This window comes from Abramis brama (assembly GCF_963993115.1).
Source record: "Abramis brama genome assembly, chromosome: 23".
NCBI classification, from domain to species: Eukaryota; Metazoa; Chordata; class Actinopteri; order Cypriniformes; family Leuciscidae; genus Abramis; species Abramis brama.
The window spans coordinates 31,023,291-31,045,063 of record NC_139985.1 but is presented as its reverse complement, the minus strand read 5'-3'; the positions used below and the strand labels follow the sequence as shown (position 1 = coordinate 31,045,063).

The 21,773-nt window shown below is 39.5% G+C and overlaps 1 protein-coding gene across 11 annotated transcripts in view; it reads left to right on the top strand.

The window, feature by feature from the left end:
* The window catches only part of atp2b2 (ATPase plasma membrane Ca2+ transporting 2), a 184,025-nt gene that overhangs the window by 75,977 nt on the left and 86,275 nt on the right, over window positions 1-21,773 (top strand). For all 11 annotated transcript variants that reach the window (XM_084100829.1, XM_084100830.1, XM_084100831.1 and 8 more), the window contains exon 2: window positions 11,150-11,673. In XM_084100829.1, the coding sequence (XP_083956955.1) occupies window positions 11,475-11,673 (199 nt within the window). In that variant the 5' untranslated portion in view covers window positions 11,150-11,474. The remainder of the gene's footprint in view (window positions 1-11,149; window positions 11,674-21,773) is intronic.

Genomic DNA, 21,773 nt, shown 5'->3' with positions numbered 1-21,773 from the left:
CAGCCAAACAACCTGAGGCAATAAAAAACAAGCTCTCTTTAACTTCTCTTCTCTCTCTCTCTCTCTCTCTCTCTCTCTCTCTCTCTCTCTCTCTCCCCCCCCCTCTCTCTATTTCTTGTTGGGAAAGTCCAGACCATTCATTTTAACAAACTATAACATATTGGAAAAAAAATGCACTTCTCAGTAAACTACTCTTGACTGTAGTTGAACTACTTTAAATTATGAGTATCTTATTCAGATATGGTTTCAAAGCAGCTTCCCAACATTGATTAAAGGATTCAATTTTTATAATGTCCTCCAATGCCCACTTATAATGATAGCAACATATTTACATATTTAAACAACATCATTTAGAATAAATAAGCTATTTTCTATCCTCTCTTTGTAACAGTCCATTTTGATAGACATGCCGCATTCAAGACTTGGAAGTTAACGCCCACTGCTATGATTGGGTAACAGTTTTGCATATTCAAATAATTTTCAATGTCCCCGCCATTACACGTGTGGAATTGTTTTGAAAAATAATAAAATACAAAAAAAAAGAAAGAAAAAAAAAGGCAACCGCTGAAATCCAGCCGCTCATGTTTGAGCCAGAGTCTGATCCTGAATCAGAAGAAAACAATCCTAAACCTCAAATATCAAGGAGACTCTATTCTGAGACGGCGCGGTAATCAATCATCTTTATTTATATTTATTCCATATGTATTTGCGATGCATTTTATTATATTGTATTAGTCACTGCATCATCTTTTATTTTCAGTCTCTCTGCGTCGAGCTGTCATGTTTAAAAACGAATATGCAATAAAACGAAGCAAACAAAGGAACAGTGTCTTACTGACGCTGTCAGTAAGAGGTTGCCTTTGGCTTGCTCAGTTGGGGATATTTTGGGGATATTTAATTTTATTCTATCAATCAATAAATTCCACTAGAAACAAACTTTGTTGTATTATTTTATTTTAATACTGTGAAGCTGCTTTGATACAATCTGTATTGTGAAAAGCGCTATACAAATATACTTGATTTGATTTGATTTGATTTGACGCGATTTGGCAATTTATTAAAAATAGTTCATTTAACAGTCAGGATCACAAGGAGGGCGATGCAAAAAATGTCTTGTAATCCTGAGAGGCGTCTCTATGTTTTTTTGCTGGAGTACTCTGTGTTGGAGTCTCTCTCTTGCATTTACTACTAAATGACATTTGCAAATCGGTGGGCGGGGCTTAAGAGTCAGTGATGTAGAAGTGGGCGTCGATCTTCTTCTCCTCTGTGATGTCATACTGAGACAAACTCCGAAACGAGTCCTTTTGGCAGCTTGGTTTCAATAAAAGCTGTTTTAGGACTAATGAGGGCGTTTTGAGATATTTTTATAGTGCAATGACCTCTTATGTGTCAAAAGATCAAGGAACATTTTATTTCTCAATTCACCTTTAAAGTGAAGGAGGAGGAGGAACACACTAAGAAACATCCATAGAAATAGTGGCCACAGTAATGTTAATATTGATTTTTCACAGCTGTTTGCTTGTGTTTTGTTGTATTATACAGTTGAATTAAAGGGATGGTTCAGAGTAAAATCAACCGAGGGTCCTTTGCACCATGACCTCGAGCCAAACACCCCCCAGAAGCCTTTTTTCCCTTGGTCGAACATTATTAAAGTTAGAGCTTGTTTAGAGAGATCAGCCGGATGGTTTAGTGCAGGCGCTAATGGATCCAAGGTTGTATCTCGTAAATTACCGCACTAATAATGCCCAGAATGGACCAAACTTCTACAGTAGCACAAATAGGTTCTGTACTCATAACACGAGGCATTGGAAAGTTTGTAAGTACATCAGGAGTTTATTTAAATAACACTTGCCTGACGGCTAATGCTACTGCTAACGCGGACACCGACGTCACTTCAGTGATTTAGGAAAAGCACGTAAAAGTCCTGGCAGAAAGCGATGCATAAGGATGTAGTGGATCCATTAGCGCCTGCACTAAACCATCCGGCTGATCTCTCTAAACAAGCTCTAACTTTAATAATGTTCACCCAAGGGGAAAAAGGCTTCTGGGGGGTGTTTGGCTCGAGGTCATGGTGCAAAGGACCCTAGGTTGATTTTACTCCGAACCATCCCTTTAAATATCCCCAACTTACTGGTAATTTTTCTACAGATTAATTTTTTACACTACAGTATAGTACAGTAATTGTCATGTTAGTCTGTAAATAATCTGCATTACTGCTCTGGAAATGGGCTAATCTGTCTTAAACTGCCATAAATCATTTATCTTTTATAACTCATGACTCACAGAATGAAATATGATTCACGCAGCTGTTGTATAATACTTTCTTAATGGCGTCTGAACAGCTGTCCTTATTGTGAAGCCACACGGCAGCGAGAAGAAATGAAACGAATCGAGCCACATTGAAAACTTTACATTGCAAGAACAGTTACATGCATTTAAATTTACTTTTACCACAAGCAAACATCAATTTTACAAAGGCTTCTCATCGAACATCTGTTTTAATCTGCCTTTCATGCTAATATATTTCAGGCAAAAAAAACGTTGATGCTGTTTACACTATGTTGAATGTAAATAGAGGTAGATACCAATTATAAGTGATAGATGCTGGTCACACAAAGTATAAATAAACTGTTTCTGCTAAAGGTAAATGATCTGAGCAGTGCTGTGCTGAGAATATAAAGCAAATGAATCTCTGCTAGTGCAGATTCATGGAGTTCACTAGAGTCAGGAGATGAATCCTGTGGACCAGATATAGCTCGGACACATCTTTAATATTTCATGTGTTATGGCTGATGTGTGTGTGCTTGCTTCGACACGAGCCCTGGATGATGTTTCAGAGAGCGTTTGCATACCCTGGATCAATATGGACAGACGGCCTGTCATGCTTTCTCACCAATGCCTAGAAATGACACACTTCATCTTTAATAGATTGATCTGGGAGGAGAGGAGAATGATTGACAGATGGTTAGAGACGAGACTTACTAAAAACACCGCCTCGTTGACCAAAGAGACTCTAGATTTGAGTAATTTCACCGCATTACCAGCATTTACTGTCCCGAATCTCACAGAACACACTGTGCAGAATACTTCGTCCCACAATGCAATTCATCTCAACTTGATCTTCTTTTTCCAGTGTGTCAAATGAGACAAAATGTATGCCATGGAATAAAAATAAAAAAATGAAAAAGGTAATTGCAACTTCTTGCGACTGACAATTCTGACAAATCTCACAGTTGTGAGATTTAAACTTGCAATTGTGAGGAAAATAAATCAGATTTCACAGAAAATTGCTAGAAAATCAAAGCCACGTCTAACCAAGTTAATATCACAAAAATTGAGCTCACTAAAAGGTTTTAAAGCACCGTTTCCATTGTAACACAATGTCAAATTCCAAAACTGTTATGTCATATTATATTATATATAATATGTCTATGTGGTGTTTTTAATATGCTTTAAGACAAACCATGTGTAAACTCATAAGTCGACTCCATTGCTGAGTATTTCCTCCTTAAAACTGCAGTGAACCAAAGACAGTCTCAAAAACACGCTTTGAAATCGCTGGTGTTTCTGACGTCACAAACTACCTTGTAACCAATCAGATCAACGTGTGATCGTCAACCAGTGGATCTCTGAGCTGAGTGAGTGAGTGGAGGCGGGGCTCATTTGCATATTCATAGAACCGCGTATACTAAATGAGGCAAGGGTGTCGAGTTACATTCAAGATATTTTAAGACATGAAGAATTTTTTTTCCAAGTAAAAAACTTTTAAATATGTCATTTTGGTGATCAAAGATGAGTTTTAAGGGATAAAATGACTGACTAAAGGGGTAATCTTTTTTATTACTGATACCTAATTTATTATGATTACTAAAAAATTTGATCACAGGCTGTTTATTTGGAGGTAAAAACATCATGACTTTACTGGTGAAATCAGTCCATTTGAGTCGTGTTTCAGATGCGGTTCGCATGTCGAATTGAATCAAATTTCCTGGCAAACCAAAGAGACGCCGTCACTGTGAGCATCTGCAAAGCAAAGGTGGATCCTCTGCGGTGGATCAATATGCAGCGTCAGCACATCATGGACCCCGGGACGGTGGACATCTGAGAGGCTTCGACTGCGCGCCGGCGGGGGTCCACACACACACACACACACTGGCGGCAGCAGGGAGTCGTGTGTGTGTTCAGGAAGTGACATGGCATCTGCTCTCTCTGAAACGGATCCCAGGCATCGCATTAAAGGGCAGCTCGCCTCATGATCAGGAATCCCTCTACAAGGCTGCATTTATTTAATAAAAACAAAACAAAAAACTGTAATAATGTTAAATATTATTCCAATTTAAAATAATTGTTTTCTATTCTAGAAAGTTCAAAAGAACAGCAGTTATTTGATAGAATAGAATACTTTGTAAAATTGTAAATGTCTTTGTAGCAAAGTTAGACGTTGTGGGAAGGAGGAGGCGGGAACCGACGAACATTCAAAGACTTTAATCCATAAATAAATAGAAAACGAAAGTAAAAGAGAGCAGCCCCTCACGGACGACTGCTGCCGAATATAATAAAACATAAAACACAACATAAATCCAGGCCTGGTCCTCTCTCGATCTTCACTGTCGTCGAGACCGATGCGTCGCTCATTATCAGTCACGCCACCGTCCTCGTCCTGCTTTACTGACACTTCTGACCAATTTAATGCGTCCTTGCTGAATAAAAGTATTGATTTCTTTTATTTCTACCCCCCCCCCCCCCCGATAAAACAATTCTTACTGACCCCAAACTTTTAAACAGTAGCGTATAATGTTGCAAAAGCTTTCTATTATAAATGCTGTTCTTTTGAACTTTATATTTATGAAAGAATACTGAAAACATATTTACACAACTGTTTTCAACACTGATAATAATCATAAATGTTCTTGAGCATCAAATCATCATATTAGAATGATTTCTGAAGGATCATGTGACACTGAAGACTGGAGTAATGATGCTGAAAATTCAGCTTTGATCACAGGAATAAATTACACTTTACTATATATTCACATAGAAAACAATCATTTTAAATTGTAATAATAATTCACTGTTTACTGTATTTTTGATCAAATAAATGCAGCCTTGATGAGCATAAGAGACTTCTTTTAAAAACATTAAAAACGCACCGATCCCAATCTTTTGAGCTCCTGAACATAAGCTCGGGTGTGAGGTTAAGCATCACTGATGTCGTCTCACATGTTTGGGCTCTTTTCCCCGGCGGAAGCTCTTTCTCCAGGCCGGCTTTGAGACACAGGTTATTAAAGTCTCGGTGGAAACAAAGTCGATCACTCGAGCCGTGGTTTGTGTGCAGTCATGTGAGAGGCTAGCGCGTAAACCCTGGAGCGATCCGTTCTCCAAAAGACCCTGGACAAAGGAGGACTCGTGGGAAGAAAAGGCAGCGTGTCTCAATCTCTTCACCCTTTACACACAAATGACTTCCAGCGGCACCCTTTCATCCGCTGATATTTGTTTCAGAAACAGCCCAATCTCCGTAGAGACATCTTCACATTCAGATCGCAACACTATTAAAACTCGCCGCGCCGACAAACAAATCCTGTTTTGCAATTTGATGTTGAATTGTGTTTATGGAAATACTCAAGCGTTCACACTAAAATGACAATCATCAAACTGTGAAACACAAAAGAAAAAGATTTTTCTAATGTAATGCAGTTACATAATCTACAGGCTCATTGGGAAAATGTCCCGATTGCCGATGAAAAGATCATTTCTTTTACAGAAATCGCTTTTTAAGGACTACAACAAACGGCTTACAAAGAGCAGCTTCAGGGTTAGTGACATCACAAACCCTAAAATTTACATAAACTCCGCCCCTGGGAACGCGATTTATAGATTATCAAGACAGAATATGCTAATCAATGACTAGAAGATAACTACACATTAGCTACATAAATTCATCAAATAACCATTCAGAAATGTCCTGTTTCATTCTTCATGTTGTCACTTCTTGAGTCTCTCCATCATTGTCTGACTCCGGTTTGAACATAAAAGGCTAAAAGTTTTTGAAATGTTCAGTGTGTGTGTGTGAGGTAATCTAAGCTGCTAACCAGTTTTGGGAGTACCTCATTACAAGTAACTTGAGTTATGTAATCAGATTACTTTTTCAAGTAACTAGTAAAGAAACGCATTACTTTTAAAATTTACAACAAAATATCTGAGTTACTGTTTCAAATAAGTAACGTAAGTTACTTTGTTTTCCCATTTAATGACTGACAGCTCTCCTGTCCTCATGTTGAGATTAATCGAAGTGCAGAGGTGTGTGTGTGAACATGATGGTTACTGTAGTTCTGTCAGGACCACTATCGTCAAATACGATTGACAATTAGCATAGAGTTTGGACTGGCGGTGTGGTTCTGTTCTGGGCAAGATCTCCCAGCCTAGCATGGATAAGAGCAGGAGAGCAGCAATAACCCCCCTCAGGGTGAACAACAGAACCAACGAGAATGTATTGCAGATATCATTAATTCAAGATTTTAAAGTACAACATAATTTCAGAATTTATTCTGATTCAAGGGGAATCAGAATGCCAAATCCTGACAGAGACAGGAGGAGCTGGGGATGGAGGAGGGTAATCAGATCCTGAGAAACGCGATAGCTGCTGATAATACTGAAGGAGCTTATATATGTATACGGTGATCGGCGTCGTATTCCTATAGGTAGACGTGGATCAGCTGAGGGTCACTGACGAGAGCTTGACTAACGTGACCTGCCAGAACTGACGCTGCGCTTGATTTCTAGACTAGCATTTACTCATCTCACTTGCACAAAAAAAAAAGATTCAATATTCCTCAAAATGAATAAAATCAGTGAAATGCAGAATCAGAATACTATGCAAATCTCCAATAGCTAAATATGTTAAATAAAACATACATTTTTATGCATTTAATCTCACTTTATTGACCAATGTACTTGCTTCTGACCTTCGATTATTGATTTAAACCATTATTAAAAATGACTAGATTTTTTTGTTTTTATTGGTAAAGTGTTAAACTTTTTTCTCCTGCATCATATTCTTCTATTCTCCAGAACAGGTTTGCTTGAGCCTCTACTGTACTCTACTGTACAGGAGTAAACCTGCGTTTCCTTCAGCCTGAGGATTATTATTTCACTTTTGGTGTGAAAGGGTCTTTACATTTGCCCAAAAATATAACTTTTTTGTTATAAAAAACAAAACAAAAAAACAAGCCCAGCCCAGGTGAAAAAAAAAGAATGTATTAGATGTAAAAGCGCCTTTATGGGGATTCATTTTAATTTCTATGATTTAAATGCCTGAAGTGACTGTGAATCGTGGACATTTTAATCAAGTGCACTTGATATTGCCTCATTTTGTTCAGCTGTACAACTCTCTGAGCAATAAAATGTGAGAATTTTGTAACGTTACACCATTAATCACTGAAAACTGTAGCTTGTTACTTTGAGCTTCCATCAAATGCAGTTAAAATAGTGTCAGGTAACCATCATAATGCAACGCATAAAGCCCGATTTAACACGTAGAGGAACATCTGAGCTAAAAATTACATGTTCCTGTTCATTTACAACAATTAAATGTGTCTCATTAAATAATTACAGACTGGCATTAATAATGAAAATGCCTGCACTTCCTCGGATTGCTCTAGCATGTCAACTATTATATTACTCATCTGAGGATGGCTTAGGAAAGAGGAGATACTGAGAACGAGATACTGGTCAAAGAGAGCAACCCAAAAGCACGAGTTCTCCTACAGAAACAGCGGAACTAAAAAACTTTTATGAAAGTCTCTGTTTTCATTCAAATCAATAATCCCATCTACCCTGACTAATGTGTGTAGATGGGAGGAGGCCATTATTAAACAGAAGAAATGAAATGAAAGATAAAAAATGTCCACCCTCTTAAGGACAAATGAACAACAGTTTCATATACTTATAATATAAATATTGTGTATGAATTGTACTTTCTCACAGACGCATCACTTTGCATTGCGTTTTCAGATGCAAATGCCGAAAATATGTTTTTACTGACTTTTTAAAGTAATGCATTATTGAAACTCTAGTCACTGAATTATTAGTATGTTGTTTGCTGATTTTATGAAATTATTGTAATACAAAATAGTATATAATAAGGATGGAGTATATAAAAGTATATAAAATATTACTTTTTTGATTTTTTGACTTTGGATTTTTATACTGTTTTAGTTTTTTTTTTTTTTTGAGGAAAATGGTGATATATGGTGGCTCAAAATGCATTAAAATGTCTCAAATTATTATTTTTATTATGCTTAGAATTCAAATGGTGTTATTTATGACTTAGACATGTTTAAAACTGATATTGTTCAACATTTTAAGGCAGTAAGATCATGATCTTTACTGGGGACCTAATCTAATCCCAGGAATGACCCATAAAGTACACTTTATTATATTATATTATATTATAATCATAATCATACTGTGTTATGATCAATCTTTTCAAAATTCCATAACTAGAACCAGATTGTTGTTTGATTAACGGTTACTCATTGCAGGCTTTTAAAAGCTTTAAATGCGTTTTGTGTGTGTGTGTGTGTGTGTGTGTTTGAACTGCTGGTTTATGTTCAGTCATTAGAAGGACTCTTATGATTCTCAAGCACAGGAAGAATCTCTCTGCATTGTATAATGAAGGAAAAACGAATTGTCCGTTGGCATTTTTCCCAACGTCTGCAGTGAAACTTTGAGATTTCTCGCCGAGAAGTTTAGAGGACTTCCTGAAGGTCTGAAGTTGTGTGTGACAGTTACTCTGAGCTGGTTTACCTTCTGAACACATCATTTGTGTTTGTCACTCTTTTTCTTTACATTCATAAATCAGAAGTTAATTAGACTGGGAGCGCAGGCGCTCTTCTGGACGGGTTTTACCGTGATAGCATCTTGTGCTGATAGTAATATCAGATATTGAGATATTGCACATGTAGTCCCGTTGGATAGTCGGCTCATATTATGCAGCGTTTAGTTCCACAGTGCTGATGGGAGAGGATCTGTATTATTACCTGTATAAGTTCTGGAGGACTTCATTACTCCTCCCGAGAGCGTTACACTAACCATCACTGGCACAGCTGGAGGAGCTGGTGTTGGGACTGGACTGGATATTGATTATTCCTGAAGGCTCATGGGAAGCAGAATCATGCCTTACTCGTTCCCACCATTATTTCACCAAGAAACATATCCTACTTGTCCTTGTAGAGGATTGATTCTGACAGATCCATCACATTTGTCAGCATGGCAAGGCTTCACTAATACATGTGGTGTCGTGCTGTTTCACGACTGATGCAATGAGCCATTCAATCCCGAACACGTCAAGCTGGAGCCTGGAAATACTGAGTGTTTTGACAACATGTTAATTTGTTCCTAACAAAGATGTTCTCTGAGAAAATATGCAAATGTTTCTCTTTAGAAATGCTATTGATTATCCGTCCCAGCTGTTTAGTCTTCCAGATTCAGTCAATAATCCTATGTCTCCTGATTAATTATGGTGGGGTCACGTTGGTTTTAAAGTACACTGGCAAAAAAAAGTTGCTGCCTTACAGTTTTAAGTGCAATCAACTTGGATGTTTAAGTCATTTCAACTTAAATTACATTAAACTGATTTAAAAATGAGTTGAATCTTGTATAACTTATAAAAAAAAGGGAAATTGAAAGGGAAAGGAAACTTATTTCGATGAGTTAAAGTAATGTAAAAATACATGTTTTTATAACTTATTGATCATATCATTTTTTTACAGTGTATACCAGATATATCTCTTTCTCTCTCTCTCATCTCTCTGACAGCGAGTGACACACAAACCCGCCTCTCCTCACTCACTCGTTTCATTTGCTCCAGATGAATATTGTTTCTGTTACAGGGCTTGAATTTCGCCGTGATATTGCGCGTATTGCACATAATTTTACTCATTCCCACAGATTTTGTGCTCAAGCACATAGAGTGAGTTCTTTTTCACTGCTTATTGCGCTTAAACAGTCAAACACACACAAAATAATGTCAAAATGCCGGTCATGAAGAGTATTGACGTTAACACAGTCAGTTACAGTGAAAGTAAACAGTTGAGAAAGAAAACGTAACAGTATATTGGATCCGTGCATTAGGTCTTAAAGTGACAGCAGCCTAATATTCCTGCTGACAAATTATGAGATAATATTAAAAATATCTATATGGCAGTTTTTCCCCACGGTATCAATGTCAAAATTGTGGCTAGTGAAAATGCTGAGTGACTAGTAAAGCACTAACTGGAGAGTATAGCTGTGTATAAATGATTCACCACGCTTTAAAGCGGTCTAAAACTGCACAGAAATATGCTCTTTTGAAAAAGTACTAGCCAAAAGAAGCAAGCTACTAAAGGGAACAATAAGTTTATCTCCATGTATCAAATTAAACTATTTAATTGTGCAATTAGAGCATTTATATGGCACTAAAATATGTCAGTTATGCGTTCTGCTTCACAGAAAGAAGACCGAGGGGTTAAAATCATTTATTTAGAAGAGCAAATATGAGCTCTCTCTACAGTAAAGCTATTGGCACAATACAACATGATGCACTATGCAGTGATGTAGTGTCTTGTCTTGTTAGTTGGAAACACTAGCTTGCAACTGGAAAAGCGACACTATATGTGGCTTTTCCAAACACCAAATGTGTTAAATGTGAGAACTGCCCTCCAGGACGCATCAGCCCATTAGCGTTGGTTAGCTGGTATTCAGATCTATGCAGCACAAACGCATTAGAATGGATGAATTATATAATGTTTTCCCATCGCTAACCCCTCCAGCGAGCCTTGCTGCAGTGTGGGATGCATTGCCCTTGTTTCTCAGTAGCGTCGATCTCTTTAATGTGCACTGCAGTCTCGCTCAGATCACACGAGCCGCGGAAACACTCACATGTCCCTTTAGTATCGACATGGCAGTGTGTTTAGCAGAGAGAGAGCGATCAAACGCATGTGATGACGAGGAGAATCACAGGAATAGATGGACACCCCCATCTCTGTGTGTGATTGACGACACAATGCTTTCCTAGCGCCTGTTCTGCACACACCTCACTCTCTCTCTCTCTCTCTCCCTCTCCCTCCCCTTCTGTCCTCCTCTCTCTCTCTCTCTCTCTCGGTCTCTGAAGGAGTAATGGAGCGGATCAGCATGTAGACAGCATCCGACTGGAAGCAGGTAGAATGGGAAAGCACGTATGGAGAGCCGCTGGTCTGCAGCCCTGGTGAATGTCCTCAGGACCGGGATCTTTCCGATGGCTGTCGCGTCCCAGTTCGCGTAACGCCGAGGATCTTCGATTGCAGACGGCGGACCGGATCTGTTTTTTCTTCATCCTTCTTCTATTCTCTCGTGCTTTTTTTTTAGACACCTGTTCTCCAGCCACAGCTGGGACTCCTCTGACCGTGTGTCTCGCTTCAATCTCAATCCGCTTCTAAGAAAAGCAATACTCAGCCGTCATGGGGGACTTGACGAATAGCGATTTTTACACCAAGAACCAAAGAAGCGACAGCAACCATGCGCCGGGGTTCGGCTGCTCGCTCATGGAGCTGCGTTCCCTCATGGAGCTCAGAGGAACCGAGGCGGTGGTCAAAATACAGGAGGACTATGGAGGCGTCGAGGGAATGTGCCAGAGGCTGAAAACCTCACCGACAGAGGGTGAGTGTGTGTCGTTTCATCTCAAGCTAAACACAATCACACACTCACACACACTGATGCTCTTTCAAATCATTCCCATTCCCAGTTGTTCCCTCTTTAAACTGCTCTCACGGAGTTATGTTGAGTGTGTGTGTCGTTTCATCTCAAGCTAAACACAATCATCCTGCATGAACTCACACACTCACGTACACTGATGCTCCCTAAATGATTATCATTCCCATATCCCGCCAGTTCTTCCTGACATAAACTCACACACACTGACGCTCTTTCAAATCATTCCCATTCCCACATCCCAGTTCTTCCTCTTTAGTCCTGCTTGTGTCGCTGGTTGGCTGTCTCGTGGAGTTATTAGCTGGGATGTGTCTCCCAGGCAACAGCGCAGGGGTCAAACTAAATTTGCTACTTTCTACAGTGATAGTGTTGCTGGGTAGAAGAAGCCGTGCTTCGCTGTGATGATGATCTCTCCGCAGAAACGACCACAGGATCCGCTCAGTGCCTTAGAAAGCAGTTGCATCACATTTACAGTGGAAATGCGCTCGCTTGCATCCATTACAAACATTATATGATTGGCGTCTTCGTATCACTTTACAATACGGTTCATTAGTTAACTACCATGAACTAAGAACTACAGCATTTATTAATCTTAGTTAATATTAATTTCAGCATTTACTAATACATTATTAAAATCAAAGGTTTAGTTAACATTAGTTAATGCACTGTGAACTAACATGAACAAACAATGAACAGCTGGATTTTTATTAACTAACATTAACAAAGATGAATAAATACTGTAACAAATGTATTGCTCATTTTTAGTTCATGTTAGTTACTAATGTTAACTAATGAACCTTACTGTAAAGTGTTACCGGCGTCTTCATTGTGTTTGACTTGTCATGGTCTGACAGTGGTGTGTGTGTGTGTGTGTGTGTGTGTGTGTTATCCAGTGCAACATTTGATCTTCTCTGGTTAGATGCGTTGACACAGAGCTGTGTGTGATATAGGAGAGTATGGCTCATGATAAATAATGTATTTTTGTATGGAACCATATTGTGAATCTAACTGGCCTTAAAGATTGACTGCATTGAGTTTTTATTATTTATTTATTAAAACAACATGGCAATTCACACAAACTGTCCTTCAGTAAACGTCTTTCCCATGACAGCTCAAGACTGATCTGGAGGACAGCTTAATCTTCTCTGCAAACCATGTGTGTGAGTGTGTGTGTGTGTGAGTGTGTGTTTGGTGTGAGTGTTATACATGTTTAGTGTGTGTTTGGAGTGAGTGTGTGTTTGGTGTGAGTGTTGTACATGTTTAGTGTGTGTTTGGAGTGAGTGTGTGTTTGGTGTGAGTGTTATACATGTTTAGTGTGTGTTTGGTGTGAGTGTGTGTTTGTGTGAGTGTTATACATGTTTAGTGTGTGTTTGGTGTGAGTGTTATACATGTTTAGTGTGTGTTTGGAGTGAGTGTTATACATGTTTAGTGTGTGTTTGGAGTGAGTGTGTGTTTGTGTGAATGTTGTACATGTTTAGTGTGTGTTTGGAGTGAGTGTGTGTTTGGAGTGAGTGTTGTACATGTTTAGTGTGTGTTTGGAGTGAGTGTGTGTTTGGAGTGAGTGTTGTACATGTTTAGTGTGTGTTTGGAGTGAGTGTGTGTTTGGTGTGAGTGTTGTACATGTTTAGTGTGTGTTTGGTGTGAGTGTTATACATGTTTAGTGTGTGTTTGATGTGAGTGTTGTACATGTTTATTGTGTGTTTGATGTGAGTGTTGTACATGTTTATTGTGTGTTTGGAGTGAGTGTGTGTTTGTGTGAGTGTTATACATGTTTAGTGTGTGTTTGGAGTGAGTGTTGTACATGTTTAGTGTGTGTTTGGAGTGAGTGTGTGTTTGGTGTGAGTGTTATACATGTTCAGTGTGTTTAGTGTGTGTTTGGTGTGTGTGTTTAGTGTGTGTTTGGTGTAAGTGTGTGTTTGGTGTGTGTGTTTAGTGTGTGTTTGGTGTGAGTGTGTGTTTGGTGTGAGTGTTATACATGTTCAGTGTGTTTAGTGTGTGTTTGGTGTGAGTGTGTGTTTGGTGTTCAGTGTGTGTTTGGTGTGAGTGTGTGTTTGGTGTTTAGTGTGTGTTTGGTGTGAGTGTGTTTGGTGTGTGTTTGGTGTTCAGTGTGTGTTTGGTGTGAGTGTGTGTTTGGTGTGAGTGTGTTTCTGGTGTGTGTCTGGTGTGTGTTTGGTGTGAGTGTGTGTCTGGTGTGTGTTTAGTGTGTGTTTGGTGTGAGTGTGTGTCTGGTGTGTGTTTGGTGTGAGTGTGTGTCTGGTGTGTGTTTGGTGTGTGTTTGGTGTGAGTGTGTGTCTGGTGTGTGTTTGGTGTGTGTTTGGTGTGAGTGTGTGTCTGGTGTGTGTTTGGTGTGTGTTTGGTGTGAGTGTGTGTCTGGTGTGTGTCTGGTGTGTGTTTGGTGTGAGTGTGTGTCTGGTGTGTGTTTGGTGTGAGTGTGTGTTTGGTGTTTAGTGTGTGTTTGGTGTGAGTGTGTGTCTGGTGTGTGTTTGGTGTGTGTTTGGTGTGAGTGTGTGTTTGGTGTTTAGTGTGTGTTTGGTGTGAGTGTGTGTCTGGTGTGTGTTTAGTGTGTGTTTGGTGTGAGTGTGTGTCTGGTGTGTGTCTGGTGTGTGTTTGGTGTGAGTGTGTGTCTGGTGTGTGTTTGGTGTGAGTGTGTGTTTGGTGTTTAGTGTGTGTTTGGTGTGAGTGTGTGTCTGGTGTGTGTTTGGTGTGTGTCTGGTGTTTGGGAGAACAGGCTGTTGCTCGGCTCTGCTGGACTGACTCTTGCTGACACCTCAAGTGTGACACGATAATGAAGACAAATGGTCACATCTAGTCTTGTTAATAAGCTGAGCGTTTAGGCGTTCTCTCCCAGGACACAGCGATGAGCATTAGCACTATCACACACCATCATCTGGGATTCCTTCTTCAGCTTTTCACCAGTTCAGCCCATTTTAAGTCGACCTGTCGTGAAAAAGAAGCACAATGTCTAGCAGCTTGAGCCACTTACTACACATGGCATCCTTATATCTATATCTTTACATTAAACCAGAAGCTTGTGTCCCTATTTGATGACCTCCAACTTCAAGAAGAAATTACTCAAGTATTTCCTGAAGAAACCAATCCGAACTGAAGAAGAACGGCGTTACGCAGGCGATCTCGCTCTAACAAGGTTAACATCTACTGATCAACCCTCTGGACCAGCTTGAACCACGTTACGCCCAGCTTTGACTACAGTCAAACTAAAAATTCATTTCAAACCAAAAATACTACCAGTAAAATTTATTAAAATTTGGGACCAAATATTATTCAGACACTTTGACCCGACAAGTGTTTTGTCTTTAATTGCTAATGCTCTTTTTACACACAGACTGAACACAATGAAGCATTGCTTGGTGATTGGTTGAGCTAAACTGGTATTATCTAATTGTGTAGTTAAATTTAACAGCTGACAGATATTCAACATAATTCATGTGTGAGACAGTCTAACAGAAGGACGGACAAAACCAGTCAAATATCATCTGAGTTCTGCTCATATTTTAGTACCATTTTCTAAACTATAGCGAATAAACTGTGATAATGTGAGAAATGTTGAAGGAGTCTGAATAGATGCTGGTTTGAGGTCAAGTGTGTGACGTCACCGTTGGCCGGAGTGACTGCGGTCACACACACTGATTGGCAGAAGTTTTCAGGTTTTAGTTTTCAGTGTGAATGACGTGAAAAACACACAAAACACATTTAAAACAGGAAAGAGCTTTGAGATCGACCGTACAACTAGATTTGACAAGAAATCTGAGATATATTTTTACAGACTGCTGAAAGCTACAGAACAGAGAAGCACATTTATCGCTGTAATTCATAGAAACAACTGGATCCAGGCAGAGAAAGGTGGATTTGCAGTTATTATTGTGTGTCAATATGATGAATTTAGTGGTAAAATCATACCCTATATATTGTATTGTTATATATTGTTTTGACAACTCATCAATTAAATATTTACCATCGTATATTCTGCATAATCGGATGTTTTTAAATAAACACTGACAAAAAACTACACAAGTTTTAGTGCTGGCGATATGATGATATATATAACATTGATATGAGTGATCACATGGATTTAGACTTATATTGTATTTATATAAAGCATTCACAAGCAAATTTGCTTCATGTATTTCCTCAGCGTTGAAATCAGGCTCATATAAATGTCAGAAACACGATGTTAATATGCATGATCACTGGATCTAAGGTGTAAGAAACACTATATTGAGTCCAACCTTTAGTTTAAACTGATAATCGTTGGTTTTACTCGTGTTTTCGCAGTTTCCTCTATTAAATCCAGTCACTCTCAGCTCTTCCGGACGAGGGAAAGTGACGTCAATGCAAACCCTCTATTTGTGGCTGGATTTTCAAGCAGGATTGGAAGCATCCAAACAATGAACACACACCAAACACTAATGTGTAACTTTATCCCTCTTCGATTTCTCTGAGCTCCTCAGTCAATACTTTTGCCTTTATTCTAGGCTTACCTTCGCATAACCATCAAGCGTCAGTCGATGTTAAAACTGGCTGATGGAAGGAACTCGCTTACACTTTATTTGGTTACACTTTATTTTGCGGTGTCATTGTTACAGTGTAATTATATATTCAAGTACTGAGTAATAATAATCAACCACATGTACTTACTATAGGGTTAGGGTAGGATTAGGGTTTGGTTGAGGGTTAGTTGCATGTAATTATGCATCATTTACTGTTATTACTATGGTAAGTACATGTAACATAGTCAAGTCAAGTCAGCTTTATCTATATAGCGCTTTTACAATACAGTTTCAAAGCAGCTTTACAGAGATAACAGGAAAATAATGCAACAGAGTTTGTTTCCTGAAGAAAATAGTCACAGTCCAGCTTAAGTAAGTTCAGTGATGTGTGTAGTTATGTTAGTAATGTAGTTATGTTAACATGTGTAACAAGGACATTGTAAAATAAAGTGTTACCAAGAACATAATAAAGAAATTGCTCTGTAAGGACGACGACACAAGCCTCCTGGATGCTACGACACATTACGTGGGTATTATTGAGCTGAGCGCCAACTTTTCTCCAAGTTGTGGGTGTTGGCCACTCACACACACACACACACACACACACACACACACACACAGATCCTGGCAGATGGGAGCTGAGCAAGATACGGAGGAGCCTGGCGACCTCCCAGAAAACAGAAAGCATCTCCTTTAAGTCGGCTTGCTTCAGATAATGGTGGCGCTAGAGCCGTTCGTCAGGAGAGATGCACATGCGAAGCCTTCGAGGCGCAGGCACTGAGAATTAATAAGAACCAGGGAAATCTATGAAGGACAGAAGAAGGGATCCTATTTTGACAGTGGGAAAGACATTTTTGTCTTAGCTGCAACTACAGTAAACAATTTTCTGTATGACAATGCGAAGCTGCTATTGTATGCTAATGGCCTGGAAGAGTCTGTCCTCCCCCATGCCTTCCTCTGTTCTCGTTTCTATTTCAGTCACTTCAACGCAGCGCACATCCTTACCCGAATTAGCCTGTAACCAACACTCAGGCCTCGTCCACACTCATACGCTTTCGCTGGAAAACGCATCTTTTTCTCTCAGTTTTGTCTTCCGTCGACACTGAAACAGCGTTTTTATTAATGAAAACGAAGCTTTTTAAAAACGCTCTCCTAAGTGGATAAATTTGAAAACGGTGTTTTCTCGTTGTAGTGTGGACCGTGAGAACGATGACGTAAGTTTAGTCATGTGACGCATATTGTACCAATAGATATTGATGTTTATAGCGGTATTGCGCCTGTTATCTGCTATTCACTCTCACACTGTTGCTGAAATATGTGACTTCACACACTCTTCATATCACAGTCCTGCAGAGATGACAGAACACACTCACATCTGCTGTCCTGCGGTGAAACATGAGCAGTTTTAGCGTTTTAGACCAAACATATAATAGTGAGTGAGAGCGACCTGGACCATCAGGGAATGAGGAGATATTCTGCTCAATAAAATGATCCTGTCTGAAGAATTGAGCGATAACTTTATCATTTATTTCTCTGTATCGTCTCAGTGAGCTTTAGTGAGGGTTTACGCATGCGCTGTAAAGGGGAAATTAGCGTTTTCAGGCGTTTCAGTGTGGATGAGAAACATTAGGAAAACGCTTGAAAACGCTAGTGTGGACGGAGAGTGTTTTTAAACGAAAACGCCGTTTTCAAATGAATCCGGATTAATGTGGACAGTTTCGCTAATCTCTCCGCTCACGTTTCGCCCATCCTGATGTGTCTCCTGACTAATTCATAATCAAACGAGAGGTAAAATATCTCCCGAGGCACAGATGTGAGACTTTTGACCTTGATAGCGCTCTCACATTTAGTGGAGCGCTGACGAGCAAACGCTAAATGCAGCCAATTTTTTTTACAGCAATTAAAAGAGAAAGAAACAGAAGCACTGCATATTGGGACTGAGGCAATCCACGTAATCCGACACCGCATGTAAACCATAAGAGAGACTTGAAGGTCAAAGTGAGCTGCCAAACATCCCAGAACCAAGACGACCACAGATCCACCGTGTCCCTGACCGATCCTTTGACGTTGCGCTGAAGGACCCGGTTCTGGAGCAATGACAATAGCTGTTGGCTAGTTAAACGCTGTCCCGCGTTAGCTAAAGCTGTGCCCTTGATCAGCTCGCTAATCTAGTCCGCCGGTCCGTGTTCTCATTCCCCTCTGACATTTCATATTTAGTCTCGGGTCCCGCCAGGAATTGCTCAGAAGGAGTACAATCTCCTCTAATAAGGACAGTAGTGCTGCCCTGATTCCAGCAGCCGTTCTTAAAAGGAGAAAGCATTTCCCTAGGAAGACTTATTATAAATCAGAGACCGGGACACATTTATCCTCTTCCAGGAGACAGACGTTCCTGAATGGATGACCTTGAAGGATGGTTGGTAATGTTGGCACAGAAAAAAATACTGAACGCATGTAATGTTGATCAATCTGATAAAAGGAACCGTATCAACCTGGCTCATTAATATTAGACATTAATATTAGAAAAATCTTTAAAAAAAAGACAAAATTTCAAGGCCCCCAGAATATTGTGTTGTATGAATAAAATAATTAAAACAATGATAATTTTAGCTTCGTGCACCTTTTTTACCAACTCTTGAATATGGGTAAGTTTCATTAAAAACGCAATATTTTGAGCAAAATCTGAGAAAATCGTGTTTTTGTCAAAGATTGTGTCTGGATGGGATTCAGAACGATTATCAAAACACAGTCGATCGAGTCCATCAACACCTCAAAGCTTCACAGTCCTTCATTTCATTCAGTAACGTTAGGCAGTTTTGATTTATGAGTTGTATGTAACCGATATTGGATTTTACCGATATCCATAACTAAGTTGAGCAGATAACCGATTAATAGATTTTAAAACTGATACTGAATCAAAATATAACACTCAAAATAAAATAGTGCTGAACTTTTTACATTAATAAACAGTATTGTCTGAACCATGAAAATGTATTGTACATTTAAATAAAATATATATCAATATTAATATATTAACGATATGAATAAATATTAAAAGATATCCAAACTGAACCAAAAACAAACACTCCAAAGAACAAATAAAAATATGTACAAATATACATGTGATTGTGAATATCTTATATGATGAGAGGATGTATATATATATATATATCCTCATGAGAGGATTCGCGAACATGCAGATATCAGCACTGAACGAAAACTGTAATGGTACTTATATGTACATATACAGCTTTTCTTGCTCTCTTTTAGAGCACACTATGATTATCTAGTTAAAATAACAAAATCTGAATTACTGGAAGGATAAAAACGATTTAATTTTCAGATGTGTTCAAAATCAGATACGCAACTTGACTAACGAATGCATAAATGTGCCCAGCTGGATATAAACTTATGCAAATAGACCGTAACAATCATGACATTTAAACATTTGTTGTGGATTAGTGTGTACTTTTGTCACATTGCTCTAATCGCCTGATGAACTAATGTTAACATCCTCTCAGCCGGTGCTTTACTAATGCGGCATCTTTAAATACACATATTGTGTAAAAGTTGGAAGACATGTTTGTAATGGTAAAGATCGCTATCTTAAGTCAAATAAGCAAGATGACATTCAGTACAATCTATATCTTTTATTTAGAATACATTCAAATTTCATTTACATCTGTTAGTTTGTCGAGAGATTTAAAGCGGCGTTGTTGAAGAGTGCGCATGTGTGAACGAGCTGTAGTGTAAGAACGAGCCTATGACTGAATCTGGAAATAAAGCAAAATAACTGAGAAAAATGAGAAATATTCCTCAGATGACATGTCCGTAATTTATAATAAAACATCTAGCATTAATTCCATATCAAACAGATTCATTAAAAGTATTATTACTCCAACACTTGCGGTGGTTGAACGACCAATACGGTTTGGGAAACAGTCGTGACTAGCTAGATGATTTCTTCAACGATGCGTCGTACTATAGTAGTGGAGCAGCGAGTTACGGCGTTGTATGGGGAACACAGCCCAGAACGGTCTGTCTCCGCATCAGTCATGTCTGGATCTGCCTAACATCAAACCAGAGTCGAGTCACATGCTGATGTGTGGCGTTTTCATTTTGTCACTGTCTTGCTCGCCCTCTTGACCTCTACATCTATTTTTGCACCTGTGTGTGTGTGTGTGTGTGTGTGTCCTGTGGCGTTGATGCTGTGTCATCCCTGTCTCAACATTGTGCTTAGGTGTTGCCACATTTAAGCAGAGTGAAAGACTTAGATGAACGCGTTTGTTTTCAGGCTGACCGCAACATCAGCTCCTGCAGAGACATGCAGAAAAAAGCCAACCGATCTCCTAATCTCACTTACTGTATATTGTCATTGGCCTTTTTTCACAGAAACAAACATATCTTATGTTTTCTATTTAAAAGTATCTAAATGAAAACTTAAGGGGGGGGGGGGGGGGGTTGGGGGGGGGGGCTATTATGCCCCTTTTTACAAGATGTAATATAAGCCCAGGAGTCCCCAGAGTGTGTCTAAGTTTCAGCTCAAAATACCCCACAGATCATGTATTACACCATGTTGTAAATGCCCATTTTTGAGTGGAAGGAAAAACATGCTGTTTTCGTGCATGTACCTTTAAATGCAAATGAGCTGCTTTTCCCCCGCCCACCTTTCCAGAAGAGGGCGGAGCCTTCACAGCTCGTGCCTCGGATACTCTAAAACATCTGTTTGGTTTTGATTATAATCTCGGCCTCACGTGACATTGCATTTCTTCGTGATCATGAAAGTGTTTTATTTGCATGCGTCTTAAAGCCATATCAGTCTAACTTCTGATATATGGTTTTCTAAACGCACACACATCCGAAACACGCGCACAGAAAGCTGGCTGTCAGACGGCTGGTCCTGTGAGAATTAAACATAAGGCTTGTTCGACTTCATGCAGCTCTGCGCAGACCGATCGGCGGCTGACTTGAAGCAGTGCATGCCGGTTAGATATTTTGTCTGACTTGATACAGCGCCGACGCCACGCGACTGTGACGAATGCCATGAAAGAGAGCAATCCGAGAGCAGCCGCAGGACTCAGAAGGCGAAGCACTGCTACTTCTGCGGAGTGATTTCCTCCAACTCTGAGCGAACTCTGCTCCTCACCACGGGGCTTTTCAGGCGCTGCGAGCAAATCACTCCGCCCAAGTAGCAGTGCTTCGCCTTCTGAGAATATAGTTCCCAGTATGTGTACGGTTAGAAGATGGCTGTGTCTCATGTGACCTTGTTATTCGTACATGCTGTGACTATACACATCACAACATGTAAAGAGGAAAATGTTGGCGTTATTTTGTCACTTATTGGGAGCAGTATGCTAGCTGGAGCCGTTTACCTCCAGTCTTTGTGCTAAGCTAGGCTAGCGGTGGGTGCGTCAGACAGAGTTACGGCACGCACGGAGATGAGAAGGGTGTGTGTGGACTTATCTAACTCTGGGGGATACGGTGAATAAGCTAAAGTCCCAAAAAGTCAGTGTGTTCCTTTAAATGCTCTGTTGATGAGATAAA